This window comes from Lacerta agilis, chromosome 2 (genome assembly GCF_009819535.1).
Source record: "Lacerta agilis isolate rLacAgi1 chromosome 2, rLacAgi1.pri, whole genome shotgun sequence".
Classification (NCBI taxonomy): Eukaryota; Metazoa; Chordata; class Lepidosauria; order Squamata; family Lacertidae; genus Lacerta; species Lacerta agilis.
The window spans coordinates 64,641,497-64,655,335 of NC_046313.1; the positions used below are offsets into that span (position 1 = coordinate 64,641,497).

General features: G+C 48.2%; 1 protein-coding gene across 2 annotated transcripts; it reads right to left on the minus strand.

The window, feature by feature from the left end:
* Positions 1-629: 629 nt before the first annotated feature.
* On the minus strand, positions 630-12,698 carry CLTB (clathrin light chain B). Of its 2 annotated transcripts, XM_033140406.1 has the most exons (6): positions 12,362-12,698; positions 9,935-9,981; positions 4,143-4,260; positions 2,940-3,051; positions 2,211-2,264; positions 630-1,054 (listed from the first exon to the last, which is right to left on the minus strand). In XM_033140406.1, the coding sequence occupies exons 1-6, from the start codon at positions 12,543-12,545 to the stop codon at positions 883-885; spliced, it is 687 nt and encodes a 228-aa protein (XP_032996297.1). In that variant the 5' UTR covers positions 12,546-12,698; the 3' UTR covers positions 630-882. The 2 variants fall into 2 exon arrangements, with proteins under 2 accessions (XP_032996297.1, XP_032996298.1); XM_033140407.1 differs by lacking the exon at positions 2,211-2,264 and having other exon boundaries at positions 12,362-12,692.
* Between the last annotated feature and the right edge of the window lie 1,141 nt (positions 12,699-13,839).

The window sequence follows — 13,839 nt, forward strand, 5'->3', positions numbered from 1 at the left end:
CATCACCTAAGCCAAAACAGGCTTTTGATTCAGGAATAACTGGTGGTGGTGGGAAACAGCATTCCACTCAGTGGAAGCAAGTCTTAGCACAATGGCTTGTTGTCAGTTCCCCCTGCAGCTCTTTCATGACTTCAAATAGATCTTAAGTTCAGACCCTCCATTACCATTTCAGCACACCAAGTCTTTAGGTCAGTTTCCCTCATTGCCCTCTCTCCCTTTTGCTCATCCCTCCCCGCCGCCCCCTCCCTGGGGCTTGCAGACAGACACCCTCCTCTTTCTGTCAGGCACCAGCTCGGAAGCACAACTCGGAAGCTCCAACACTCTACCTACTCGAGGGTCACCGCTCACTATCGCTGGGGGTAAGCAGCAACAAGAGCGGAGCCCCTAACTCGGGGAATCCTGCATGCAGCCTTGGGCTCCAATTGAGTGGTGCCTCCTGGGTCTGGTACAAAGTACTGGGAAAGTGAACTGTGTTTTGCCTACTCTACTGGCCAAGTCTGATGGGATAAGCAGGGGCCAGGGAAGCCTGTGAATGCCCCTGACGCTAAAACAGGGAGTGACCTTTCTCGAAGGCAACAGGTGTGGGAACCAAGAAGGGCAGCTGCCCAAGGAACCACGCAGTTAATAAATATGTGGGAAAAGATACCAATGCACCCTTTAAGCAAAGTAAAACCAAGGGGGAGGGGTACAGGCAACCACTCGGCCCGAGTGACGCAAACGCACAGAGGAGAGAGGAAGGGGCAGGGGTGGGATGCTTTTGGTGTCCCCTACTGGTGGCCGTCTAAGCCTGTTGTTGTGCAGCAGCGAAATCCGCTAGCCAAAGAGCAACACGGCATCCTCACCCCGGCCCCCGGCCCAGCCCCCAGCCCCTTTCCGGCTTGGCTAGCGGGCCAGGGGTGTCTGTTTCAGAGAGATCAGCACGGAGCGCATGCGCGACACATCCTTGGACTGCTTGCTGCTCTTGGGGTTGAAGTCACAGAGTTGGGCCACTTTCTCCCATTCGGTGCCAGGCATCTCTTCCTTGGACTCCTTCATGAAGGCTTCCTCCGAGGCCCTGGAGAAGGAGGCAAGCGAGCAAAGGGTCAGGCTCAGAAAAAGAAGCAGGCCAGCACCCCCTTATCTACTATGTCAGTCAGGTGGCTAAGAGGAATTGCTTGGTTAACTGGAGATTGAAAATAGATTGCCTTTCACATCAAAAGAAGATTAAAGGGCACTGCCACTTACTTATCAGGAACAAACAATTAACAATCAAGGAATGGCCTTAAGTGGCAGAGAAACACAAAGCACAATTAGTAATGGAAACACTTTCCTCACATGTCATTATGTTTGCTATTGCTGCTATAATGTCTAGTTGCTTTAATTATGTGCAAGTTATTTCGGAATATGTTTGTACATGTGAAACTTGAAAAATTAGAGTATCGTGGAAAGGTTCATTTCTTTCAGTAATTCAACTTAAAAGGTGAAACTAATATATGAGATAGACTCATGACATGCAAAGCGAGATGTGTCAAGCCTTTATTTGCTATAATTGTGATGATTATGGCGTACAGCTGATGAGAACCCCAAATTAACAATTTCAACTTTGGGGTTTTCATCAGCTGTACGCCATAATCATCACAATTATAACAAGCAAAGGCTTGACATATCTCGCTTTGTGTCTCATGAGTCTATCTCATATATTAAACTCCAGTAGCTAATGAAAACAATTGCTTACATAAATGGATTTTTCCACGATATTCTAATTTTTCGAGTTTCACTTGTATTTCTAAGTCGCTTTGAGTTCACCTTTGTGAACTCAAACAAATTAATATTATTTGTTTCCTTTTCTGCAATAAAAGTTCTCAAAAGAAAAGAAACAGCACATAACCCTCTTGGGATAGGAATGGCTCTGAGTACAACTATATCAAAGAAGCACTAGACTTTCTAAAGGAAACTGGGGGAAACTACCCAGTCAAACGGCTGCACTCACGCTCTGAATATATGCCTGGAAACTCTCTGTATAAAAGGGAGGAACCAATGCAGCATTAGCCTATCCTGAAACATTTGCAGAAGCCCTTTCTTGACTTGTAAAATGTCTGGCAACCAAGAGACCCCCAAATGCACACCTGAGCTCTTGTGTAACTAGCAAACTTAAGCTTAGAGAACAGAGCTCAACAGGAGTTCCATTTAGGAAAGGACCCAGAGGGGAAAAGAGCAATAGAGAGACGTACACGTAGCCAATCACATCGGCATCCGGCTGCTGGTAAAAGGCTTTGTCAGCAATCCTACGGTGTGACCCAGAGACAGAAGAAAGCAGCACAGCAGAGAGGCAGCAAAGAGTTAAAGAGAGAAAGGCAGGTTAGTGCCCTTGGAGGAGCAACAGAATCAGACAAAGCAGGAAGCTCCCATGGGTTGGTTAGAGATTAGTTAGTCAAACACTTAGAAGTGACAGAAGGAAGCCCCCTTATGGAGATGAAATATTTGGCATGGTCCATAACCCCACAAAAACAGAGATGGCAGCTTCTAGGAAGCAGCGAGCCCAAATCTCAGATTGACTGCAAGGGAGTCAAAGGAAACCCACCCAGGATGTTTGCAGTAACTAGTCTGACAACGCCTTGAAGTCATGCAGCAGATAATGTGGAAAGGCAGATCTGAACGCAAGAGTGACTGACCAGCCTTGCTGCCTGGTGAAGCACTCTCACCAGAATCCATTATTTGGCCTGTATAAATTTATTGCACAGCTGTGATGGTGTGGCCTGGTAGAAATACGGTTCAGGGTTTTTATCTCCAAGCTCCCTTACCAAGCCTGCCCCCAGGGATGCGTGGGAGCCAAAAGAGCGAGGTCCCTTTTCTCAGGCTGCATTATGGCTCCCAGGGGCAGCTCTGATACTTTTGCAGGGGCCGGGGGGTGAAGTGAGCTATTTTTGGCAGGGGCTAAAGGCTGTCACTCCCAGCCATACCTGTTGTTGGCCCGGTTCCTCTCCATCTGTTCGTTCTGCCGCAAGTTCCACTCCTCCAAGTCCTTCTTGGCCTTTTCACGCCATTCCTGCTCTAACACCTTGGAGGTCACATCTGAAAGGAGGAGGACACATAATTACTGGGCAGAAGGATAGCGACAGAGAGAAGGTCTCAGCTGCAGCCCAGCACCTCACAAAGCTGACTCTGAGGAGATGCTGAGAATAAAACCTAGGACCTTCTCCATGCTAAGCAGATGCTGTACCAGTGAGCTGCTGCCCTTTTGCCACAGTCCTTGGAAGGAAGCTGAGGCAGGGAGCTGCTGGCTGTAACGATATGGAAGAGCCCCTTCATAAAATATAGCCCAAGTGCTGCTCTAAGCAGTCACGAAACAGATAACAAGGGCAAAGAAGTGGGCACACAGGCAGTGGACTAAGTGGAAATGAGGGAGGAGCATAAGCACTAGAAGACAAATCAGTGTACACCCAACTAGTCAGGCTCTGTGTTATGAAGGAGGCCTACTGGTTCTGTATATCCAGCTGAAGCCCCATGAAAATAGCTCTCCTGAGGTGAAGCTTGTGGCTAAAATTCTGTCTGGAACCCCTAATGTATATGTCTTTTCCTGCTGCCTTCTCACTATATTTGGATGTTTTAAGTTCCATTGCCATCTTCTTAATTATTCTATGTTTCCCATCTCCCTCAGCACCAGCCATATCTATGTCCTTATTATCCTAGGGACCTTCCTTCCCCCCAACCCTCTAAAGCCCTACAATGACTTTTTCATTTTACCCTTTAAATTAGCCTTTTCTCTGACGAAATCCTCCTACCCCTCATTTTAACATTCACAGGTTTCTGATCCTGGGAGCTGGCTCTCCCATTAGCCAGAGTGAGGAAGCTGATTTGGGGTGTCAAACTGTTACTTATTTTAATTTGTTGTATTTTTAGAGCCATGGAGGAGATACACATTTGGGACAATTTTCTGCCTCTGGTGCCCAAATAACTTGACTGGCCATGGGTACTCAGCACTGCCTCAGAAATCTTTGCTGGCTGGGGCTGATGGGAGTTGTAGTCCACAGCACCTGGACGGAGCCGGGTTGACAAAGTATGTCATAATAGCTTGGGCCTGCTCTGTCTGCCCCTCAAAAATCTGCATTAGAAGTACAAAACAGACATTTGGACAGTTTATATTTGCTCCTTTTCATTCCTACCCAACTCCTGCAGTCTCTTTTTCTGCTCCTCTCGCCATTTGCGGATGCTCTCAGGCTCCTGCGTCAACCGGTCAGCTCTAGCAATGGCTGCATAGGCATCCGTGGGCCCATTGGATTCCTTTAAGCAAAAGCAACAGTTTGTGAGATCCAGGCTCTCTTTCTTTATTCATAAAAGCATTTATGTATCACTATATCATAAAATATATCAAAGCAGTTTACAATAATATCTATATAAAATGAAAACACATAAACTACTAATGAATAATAATAATAATAATAATAATAATAATAATAATAATAATTTTTACTTATACCATGCCCATCTGGCTGGGTTTCCGCAGCCACACTGTGTGGCTCCCAACAGAATATTAAAAACACGACAAAACATCAAACATTAAAAACTTCCCTAAACAGGGCTGCTTTCAGATGTCTTCTAAAAGTCAGATAGTTTATTTCCTTGACATCTGATGGGAGGGCGTTCCACAGGGCAGGTGCCACTGCAAAGAAGGCCCTTTGCCTGGTTCCCTGTAACTTCACTTCCCGCAGTGAGGGAACTGCCAGAAGGCCCTTGGAACTGGACCTCAGTGTCCGGGCTGAACGATGGGGGTGGAGACGCTCCTTCGGGTATACTGGGACGTCAGAGACCATCAACTAACTGTTATGGAAAGATGCATTCTGAATTGCCTGCATAAGCCAGGCAGAATAGAGAAGTTTTCAGCAAGCATTTAAAGGTTGAAACAAAAGGCACCTGCTGAATCTCTATCGGCAGAGAATTCCACAGGACTGGGCAAACAACACTAAAGGCTCTATTTTGACGTGGATTTGATGTCAAATGAGCCCTGCCAACTTGGGAGAACTTTGGCAACTCACCCAAAACCACAGTTCTGGGTTCCTTCAACCCCAGAGCCAATACAACCTCTGTTGGGGAAGCTTTGGAGCAGTAGGGTGGGCATCCCTAACCTGTCTCTTTGACCCAACACCAGATGCAGGCCCCCCAAGAGAGAGGAGTTTTCCAGTGTTGGGAAGTGAACTCCTCTCCCATACCCACCCATAGTCTTAGTCAACCACAAATCTACGTGGAATAAGAAGCAGCATGAAAAGTCTTGCACCAAATTATGGTGAAGTCCTAATCCAAGTTCTCCAGCAGGTATAAACAACCTTTTCCCAAGGTCCATTCCGTGAACAAGGTGGAAAAGAATGGAAACTGTGAAGAAGGTTCAAGAGCCCTAGCACAACTGCCTGAAAATTATGGTTCTATTTACAGTATTTATTTATTCATTCATTCATTCATTCATTCATTCATTTCATTTACAAACTGCTTCCCATGAGGCATCCCAAAGTGATTTATACATAGATAAAACATATATAAAAGCAATTCTTTAAAATGATCATACATATAAAAAGAGCTTAGAACAACAGCACAGGCCTAAAATCAGTTCAATTCTAAGAGAGATACCAATGGGGTAAAGATTTCAGAAGGCTTGTTGAAAGAGGAATGTTTTAGCAGGCACCAGAAAGACAATAGAGAAGGTGACTGATGTGCAATGGGAGTCGGGAGGGACTTCCAAAGGGTAGGTGCTGCCACTCTAAAGGCCCAATTCCAACACCATGGGGAATGAACCTCCTAGTAGGATAGTTTTTGCGGGATACAGTGATCAATTGGGTATGTAGAGGGCGAGACAACCTTTTAGGTATCCTAGACCCAAGCTGCATAGGGTTTTCTGCATCAGTACATACCAGCACCTTGAACCTAGTCTGGTATAAGCTTATAGGAACAGGTCCTTCTGAAAGCTATACCCTTCATCAGCCATGTACCTGCCCAGCCTTATCCAATGTGCCATTCGCGGACAACGTGATTTTCATGTCTGTGCGACAGGCAAGCACCTGCAGTTCTGAGGAGGAACGGCTGCAAGCTGCTCCTCTGTGATGTCATCCCTCTGATGTCACAGTTGGTCTTGAGAAGGTTAGTGCCTTCTTGAGGAGATCTTTCTCTGATCCCAGCCGGGCACTTGTTTCAATCGGCTCTAAAACCACTTTGACGCCATCCAGGGCCATTGTCATGGCAATTACTGCAGCCTCACGCTGAAATCATGCGGGAAGTGCTAGAAGTGGTCACCTTTATTTAAAGGCTAGTAATCATAGTAATTAAATAAGCCAGCTGCAGCATTTGAGAAGGCCCACAGTATCGGTTCCATTTACATACGACATTTTATTGGTCCACAGTCGGACTCCTTGCAGTAATTTCATAGAAGGCTGTGCAGTTGGTTATTTACTGGCTCTCAGTGAAGCAGCTCTCTCACCTAGCCTTTCCATCTCATTCCAAACATCAGAATCAATTGAAGCCTTTATTTGAATTTTAGATTCCATTTCAAAAAGAAAGCAAATTTCTGTGACCAAATTTACACAAATCAAGTGTGATAAAATTGTTTCTGGACTGGGCCACTGAAGGTGGGGAGGGAGGAGAATGAGATTTCCCTCAAAGCAACAACAGAGTCTTGCTCCATGCAAAAAGCTAGTGGGTCAGGGAGAAAGGTTCAAGTCTAGTATCCCCCTCACCTCTCTAAATGGTTCAGTCCAGGAACAGTATTACTACGCTGAGGAACTGTACCCTGAAGAGTTTTTCTGTGATATATAAAGATAAATGGGAGTGGGTGGCAGGTGGAGGCTGAATCTAGTGAGACTGCAGATCACACCCAAGCAGAGCCCCCCCCCCACTACATCAGGGATGTGGGTGACCTGTGGCCTTATGGGTATACTTGGACTCCAACTCCCCTCAGCTCCAGCCACCATGGCCAAAACAGTTCAAAAATCCTTAGGGGGTGAAGGGATAGGAACTTGCAGCCAATTCAGGAAAAGGCTAAGGGCTTTTCCACAGACGCCACAAGATTCTCCTTCATTTTTGCACCAACAGACTAACACAGCTAGCTCTCTGGAACAGATACCTGAAGATAGTTACCATAGCTATTCAGTAGTCAAGCTATGCAAGCAGGGGGACAGGACTGGCTGAAAGCTGAAAGAATCCCACTATAAGAGGGAACAGCTGACCTTACCATTAGGCAACGTGAGGTAGCTGCCTGATTTTGAGTGTCATGAAAAGGCAACAAGCCGCTGGCTATTTTATTGTGATTGCATATGTTAGCTCTTGTGCCAGAATAACTTGTGCAGCCTTACCATTCTGTGGGATGGGGTGCTCTTTCCTACTCTGGGCTGTCCCTGAATTTCCACAGAATGCGCTTTCCCCTTAAGTTTCATGGGGCACTACAAAATTAGCCTATCTAATTCTCCCAGTATGCCCGGTTTGTTTGCCGTTCCTTCTTGCAATGTCCGTTGTTGCAACAAAGCTGCAGTGCAGGAATAATTTGATAATGGGGTAGAATTGGCCACACCTGGTTTCTTGTGAGAGGCAGTGAGGTAAAGACAAGGAATGTGTCACTAGAGAGAAATGTGATACATGGCTAGCAGCCACAGGAAGGGAAACATTAAAGTCAGATGAGGTGGGGTGTGGCAAAAAGGCTGCACTTGCATCTAGTCCTCAAGGGAGTTTTTATCTGCCACCCAGCAGCCTACAACATAGGAGCCAACTCCTAGGGGCCAAGGAGCCTGTGCCTCCCCCAATTAAACATTTGAGCCGCCACCCAAGTTGATGGGCATTGCCATTCAACTGGTGTCTGTGCACCTTGTCATGTGATGGATTGTGCTGGGCAGGGCTTACCTGCCCCCCATCCAATATTTTATTCAAGTTGGCACCCCTGGCGAACAGGTTGTTGCCTCGAGTTTTGGTTTGCACCAAATCAGCTCTATATTGGGGGCATCACTTTCTTCTTACTTCTCCTGTAACAAGAGGACTCCACACTTTCCCCTCAAATCCTAGGCACTTTAAGGGAAATTACTCCAGCCCTAAAGCTGGTGTCCCTCGTGGAATGTACAAATGAACACATCCACACCTCCAGCCTGAAGAAACTGGCTAAGACTGCCTTAAAAGTCTGTCTGGACTATTTCCCAAAGAGTAAACATGCTTTGACAGATGTGCATGCAAACATTATTCAGATGCTAGTACTGCCACTGCAATATAATTCCGCAAGTATTTCCCAGCATGCCTCAAACTCTCTCTACAACCTCAAGTTCGCTATTTCAGCCGGCTCTCTGGCCATATGAAAGCTTATGGTCCACAAACTGTTTACTTGATTTGTTGTGTCTGGAAGCAAGTAAGAGAAAGTAATGCCATAGCTCAGCAGTCCAGCATCTGCTCTGCATACAAAAGACCGCAGGTTCAATTCCCAGCTTCTCTAGGTAGGGGGAAATTCCTTGCCTCTAGGATGGGGGAAATTCCCTGCCTGAAACTGTGGGTAGCTGCTGGGAAGTCCTTGTAGACAACACTCAGCTAGGTGAGCCAATGGTCAGACTTGGTATAAGGCAACGCCCTATGTTCCTAAAGATAGGTGGGTTGCTTATCCGGAATCAGCAGTCAGACTCCAAGGGCATTCAAGTTGGAGAGCAAAAGGCAATTAAGCACAAAGCTCTCTCAGCTTCACAACTATTGCTGCTTGTCGTAGGTTATAGAGCAAGGCTATTGGATTACCCTCCACCCGCACACGAATCCACTAATCTAATTAAGTCTACCCATCTCCAATGAGATTATGCTGCTATAAAGCAAGTCGATACCACAACAAGGAGGGAGTGAAGCACTCCACAACAGCCGCTGCCTCTCCATCTACCCGAGCAGACCGGGCTTGTTCCTACGTCATGGTGTGGGATGGCATCCGAAAGGGCAGCGCGTGTTGAATTCCTCCTTGGCAGCTTGTAAGTGGTTGCCCACACACAGCATTGTAAGAGCGCTAAGCAACTGGAGGCTAATGTCAGCAGGAACGGGAGGCTAAAGGGCCCAAGTGGAGGGAGAAAGTGTGCTCACGGAGCACCATCTGACTAGAATGCAAAAGGCAGCACAAAACTATTCAATCACAACAGCACAACATAGGAACCATGTGTGCCCGCCAGATAACCATTCAGTTTTCAAGACTAAAACAAAACAAAATCCAACCAACCCACAGACAGACAATGAAAGCCTCTGACTTCTAGGACTTTGGTCCATTTAGCTCAGTGTTGTCTACACTGACTGGCAGCAATTCTCCAGGATAGCAGGACCGGGGACATTCCCAGCCCTAGTTGGAGAAGCAAGGGGTCTTCAGCATGCAAAGAAAGACAGGTCCTCTACCACTGAGCTGTGGCTCTTCCCCCATGGTGTAGTGGTTAAGAGTGGTAGACTCGTAATCTGGGGAACCGGGTTCGTGTCTCCGCTCCTCCACATGCAGCTGCTGGGTGACCTTGGGCTAGTCACACTTCTTTGAAGTCTCTCAGCCCCACTCACCTCACAGAGTGTTTGTTGTGGGGGAGGAAGGGAAAAGGAGAATGTGAGCCGCTTTGAGACTCCTTCGGGTAGTGAAAAGCGGGATATCAAATCCAAACTCTTCTTCTTCTTCTTCATCTAGATCCATATCCCTGCTATATGTGATGCCCATAAGCAGCTGCAAAGGTTGAATTATTCTAGGGGAAGAGAATGTTATAGCCAATCTCAACTGGAAACAGAAGGGCTGGTGGCTAGTATTCCAGATCACCCGCAAACCTGTCCCCTTTTCTTTGAGAAAACTGCAAAGAAGCCGATAGTATCAAATGAGATGCCTCAAAAAACCTGCTCTGAACTCTGGGGGGGGGTCTAGTAATTCCTGCTGGGCATCTACTACACAGGCTACATTTATTGGCCCCATAGACCACAAGTTTCTCTCAGAGGATCTCACCTGATAGAGGTCTCCGTTCATGGTGGCCCCATTGCTGTCAAAATCAGCTGCAGAAGAAAAAAATAAAAACATGTTAGTAGCCATTTGTGCCACTTAGGCTAATGGAATCTGTAGCCAAAAACATCTGGAGGGCAGCAGGTTGGGGAAAGGCTGGTGGAATGGGTTAAATTATGGGACCAGCTGTCTGCCTCATGGTTTGACTGGGTTACAAAAGTGAGAGGCCTGTGTCAGACAGGTAAACACAGCAATGTGTGGAAGCTGGAAGACAGAAAATCTAGAGTCTCAGAATCTGAGGACAGAAAGTGCAGAAATCTGGAACGCTCACCCCTATATTCCAGCACCCCAAAATAAGTCCTAAGTAGCCAAGCCAATGGTTATGGTTGCTGTTAGAGTCTTTGGTGCAACCTTCTCAGTAAAAGTCAGTTCATCAATTTGCACCTCATTTTCATTAATCTCTAAGCTCTTGGATAAGGACCTCTTAACTGTGGCACCTGTGAGCAACTGCTGAGATCAGAAGTTATGCAGTTATTAGAAGCCAGAAGCCCCCTTTCCTCAGCACTGCAAGCAAATCTGATAGCAGGAGGTGATAGGAATTTACTTCGAAATAAGTCCCCACTGAGTTAAATGGGACAGTGTAATTTTTGCACTGAGGGTAAGGCACAGTGGGATGTTACTAAGAAAAGCTGGTTAGATGAGGATGCAAATTGTGGGCATGGATTTCCGTAAGCTAGAACTCAATTCATCAGATGCATGAACTGGTGTGGGAAATAGTGGGAATATAGGAAACAGTGGGTGGATGTACAATGGAAGAAACAAAATTAAGTTAACAAATCAGCAGCCTGATCCCATACATGTTTACTTAGAGGTCAACAGAAATATATACAATCCTTGAGATCAGCCAGTCCACAAGAAGAAGGGGGCTGACTCCATATATTTAATGGGCTGCAAAGAAGCGGGGAATCCCTTGTCAACTGTTTAAACAGGTTCTGAGACTCTAGGCTGCTTACTTGGAGCATGCTTGGAAAGGCCAAATGGGGACAGTGTGTTTTCAGTTCACAAGGGCTTTGAAAACAGCAACTATGGCTAAAGAGTGTAACTTTCTTGCTTGGGAAGAAGATCATTTTCAGGGATCCTGACTAAGCAGAGCCAAGAATGGACTTGTCTTTTTCACTTGTTCTGCTTTCAACAGCAGCATGACATGCAGAAATTAAGAAGCTTTTCTCGGCAAGGAGATCCAGCAGTGGAAAATTCCCACGAGCCAGGCTGATGGCAAAGGCACAGGAGCAGGCCAGCTGAAAAAGTTGACAACCCTCAGCAGAGCTAAGGCAAAGGAGGAGAGTAAAGTCAAAGGACAAATGGGCAGCATTCCTTGTCCTTTTCCCATGGTAAGAGAACCTATTCCTTCCTTTCCTTATGCCACTTCCTTGTAGATGCCCTTGCTTTTCCTTGGCACCATGCACACACCCTGAATATTTGGCTACACCCAGGAAGCCTGGATCTGGTCTGGCAACATTTGTAAGGACTCCTCCCAAAGTCGGCCCTGAGCTTCAGGAGGCCTAAGAATGGTCCCTTCCTTCTATACTGTCTCTCCCCAGCCTAGCACTTGGGCCTATTACTTGCCTGCCCAGCCAAGGAAGACTACTGAGAGCTCTCTCTCTGTGGGTCATGCTGGGGCTGTTCTGCCCTGGGCCAACTGTTCACACCTGGCCAAAAGATGCTAACCATTCAAAGATCTTAGGTGTAGAAGGGAGCTTCTGCATCAGCAGCGGGTTAGCCCAGATGGTCTTTGAGACCTCTCCCAACTCTGATTCCCTTCCTGTGGCGGCAGAGGTTGTCCTGAAGAGTAAAAGGCCTCTGTTTCCTATGAGAGTCCCAAATCCAAAGCACACCTGCTTCCTGACCTAAAGGGCTGAGCTAGATAAAAGGAGGACAGTGCTCTACCAAAGACTGCACCAAAAGCAGGCAAAGTTATAATTTGTAGCAGAGGCAAAGACATCTCTGCCAGGCTGCTGATGGCCAAGGCCTCGGGGAAGGCGGACAGGGAGTACCACTTCCTCTTCTCCCACCCCAAGGAGAGACAGGGGAACCTCAGAGGCTCCCTCCAAGCCAGCCTTCTGTCTGCCTTCATCTTCATACCCAGGCTGAGGAGGAATGCACAGAAACACGGGGAGCTGCCCCAGCCCCCAGTCCGGCAACTGGTCCACCTAGCGGGGGTACTTGCAGCAGGGTCGTTCCCAGCCCTACCCAGAGATGACTGGGAGGGAACCCGTGACCTTCTGCATGCCAAGCAGGTGTCCCGCGGCGCCTTCCCTACGCGGCCGCGGCGCCTCCCCCGCCCGCACCCCCGAGAACTGAAGCCCGGCTCGCCCGCCGCATCTCGGCGCAGGCCCGCGCGCCGCTCCTTTGCCCTTCGCCTCTCCGGCTCACCCGGCGCCTCGGCTGCCTCCTGGCTGCCTCCCGCGGCCCCGTCGGCGGTGCTGAAGCCCTCGTCGTTCTCGATGCCCGCGATCTCGCTCTCTTGCTGAGCCAGGAAAGCGGCGGCCGGGTCCTCTTCGGCGGCCTCGGCTGCTCCGCTCTCCGACGAGGAGAAGAAACCGAAATCATCAGCCATGTTGCCTTCCCCCACCCCGCCAGCCGCGCCTCCCCGACCCTTTCCTTCCTCGAGGACCACGGGCAGGCGACCCGAGCTGCGCCGACTGCGCTCCTTGGCTGCAAAGGTACGCGCAAGGAACCGCCGAGCGACGAGGAAGCCCGGGCTCAGCTGTCACTGCGGTGGCGGCGGGAGGAGCCTCGCCGCGATAGGACGGGCGAAGGGAGGTGACCTCACCAGCCAGGCTGCCGAGGAGCCCCGGAGCCGCGAGGGGGAAGCACTGCAGCGCCTCCTGCTTGCCATCGGGCTGGGCCGACGGAACCACCGCCGTCGAAAATCAGAGCAGTTCCGCCCAGGGAGAGATTTGCCAGCATCGTGACGACGGCAAAAGATGGCATCTTAAGATTGAAGCTTCCCCCGCCCCGCGGCCGCCGGACTTATTTTTCGCTAGTCAAAATTTTTGGTCCAGGGTAAAAGGCGGATCTAGACGGATCCTCATGAATTCATATGATTTTTTCATTCAAATGAAAAAAAACCACCATGATACTGTAGACCACATCTCAGTCTATATGTAGCATCAAAAAAATCATGCATCCACTGTTTTGTGGGGCCACAATGGTGCAAAAACTTGTTTAAAAAACACGGATCCTCATGGATCCTCATGATTTCTGCATTGGGACACCCCAAACTCACCGTCAAATCACATATCATGTCCAGGGACACAGCCTCCACCACAAAAATCTGGGATCCATGGCTTCCTCACGACAATATGGCGCAAAAACCTGGTTTTGAAGCACGGATCCTCACGGATCCGCACCCTTTTTGCATTGGGCCACCCCTAACTCACCGTCAAATCACACATAATGTCCAGGGGCACAGGCTGCACCACAAAAAACACGGATCCACGGCATCCTGGCAACACCGTGGATCAAAAACGTGGTTCTGAAGCGTGGATCCTCACGGATCCTCACCCTTTTTGCACTGGGCCACACCAAATTCACCGGCAAATCAGACATCATAGCAAGGGGCACAGCCTGCACCACAAAAAACACGGGTCCACCGCTTCCTGGCGACACCACGGCCCAAAAACGGGGTTCTGCACCACAAAAAACATAGATCCGAGGCATGGATCCACATGAATTCATATGATTTTTATATTGAAACAAAACAAAACCACCATGATACTCTAGACCAAATATTAATCTATAGGCAGCACCAAAAAAATCACGTTTCCACTATTCCATGAGGCCGCAATGGCGCAAAAACATGGTTCTGAAGCGCGGATCCTCACGGATCCTCACCCTTTTTGCACTGG

What these genes read in the sequence shown, in the direction of transcription:
- CLTB (XM_033140406.1), bottom strand. Translation starts at nt 12,545, where the DNA reads ATGGCTGATGATTTCGGTTTCTTCTCCTCGTCGGAGAGCGGAGCAGCC. An exon ending in AAAGAGACTGCAGGAGTTGG is followed by an intron (nt 3,052 to 4,142) that starts GTAGGAATGAAA and finishes TCCTCCTTTCAG; the next exon opens with ATGTGACCTCCAAGGTGTTA. An exon ending in GCCGATGTGATTGGCTACGT is followed by an intron (nt 1,055 to 2,210) that starts GTACGTCTCTCT and finishes CTCCTTCTCCAG; the next exon opens with GGCCTCGGAGGAAGCCTTCA.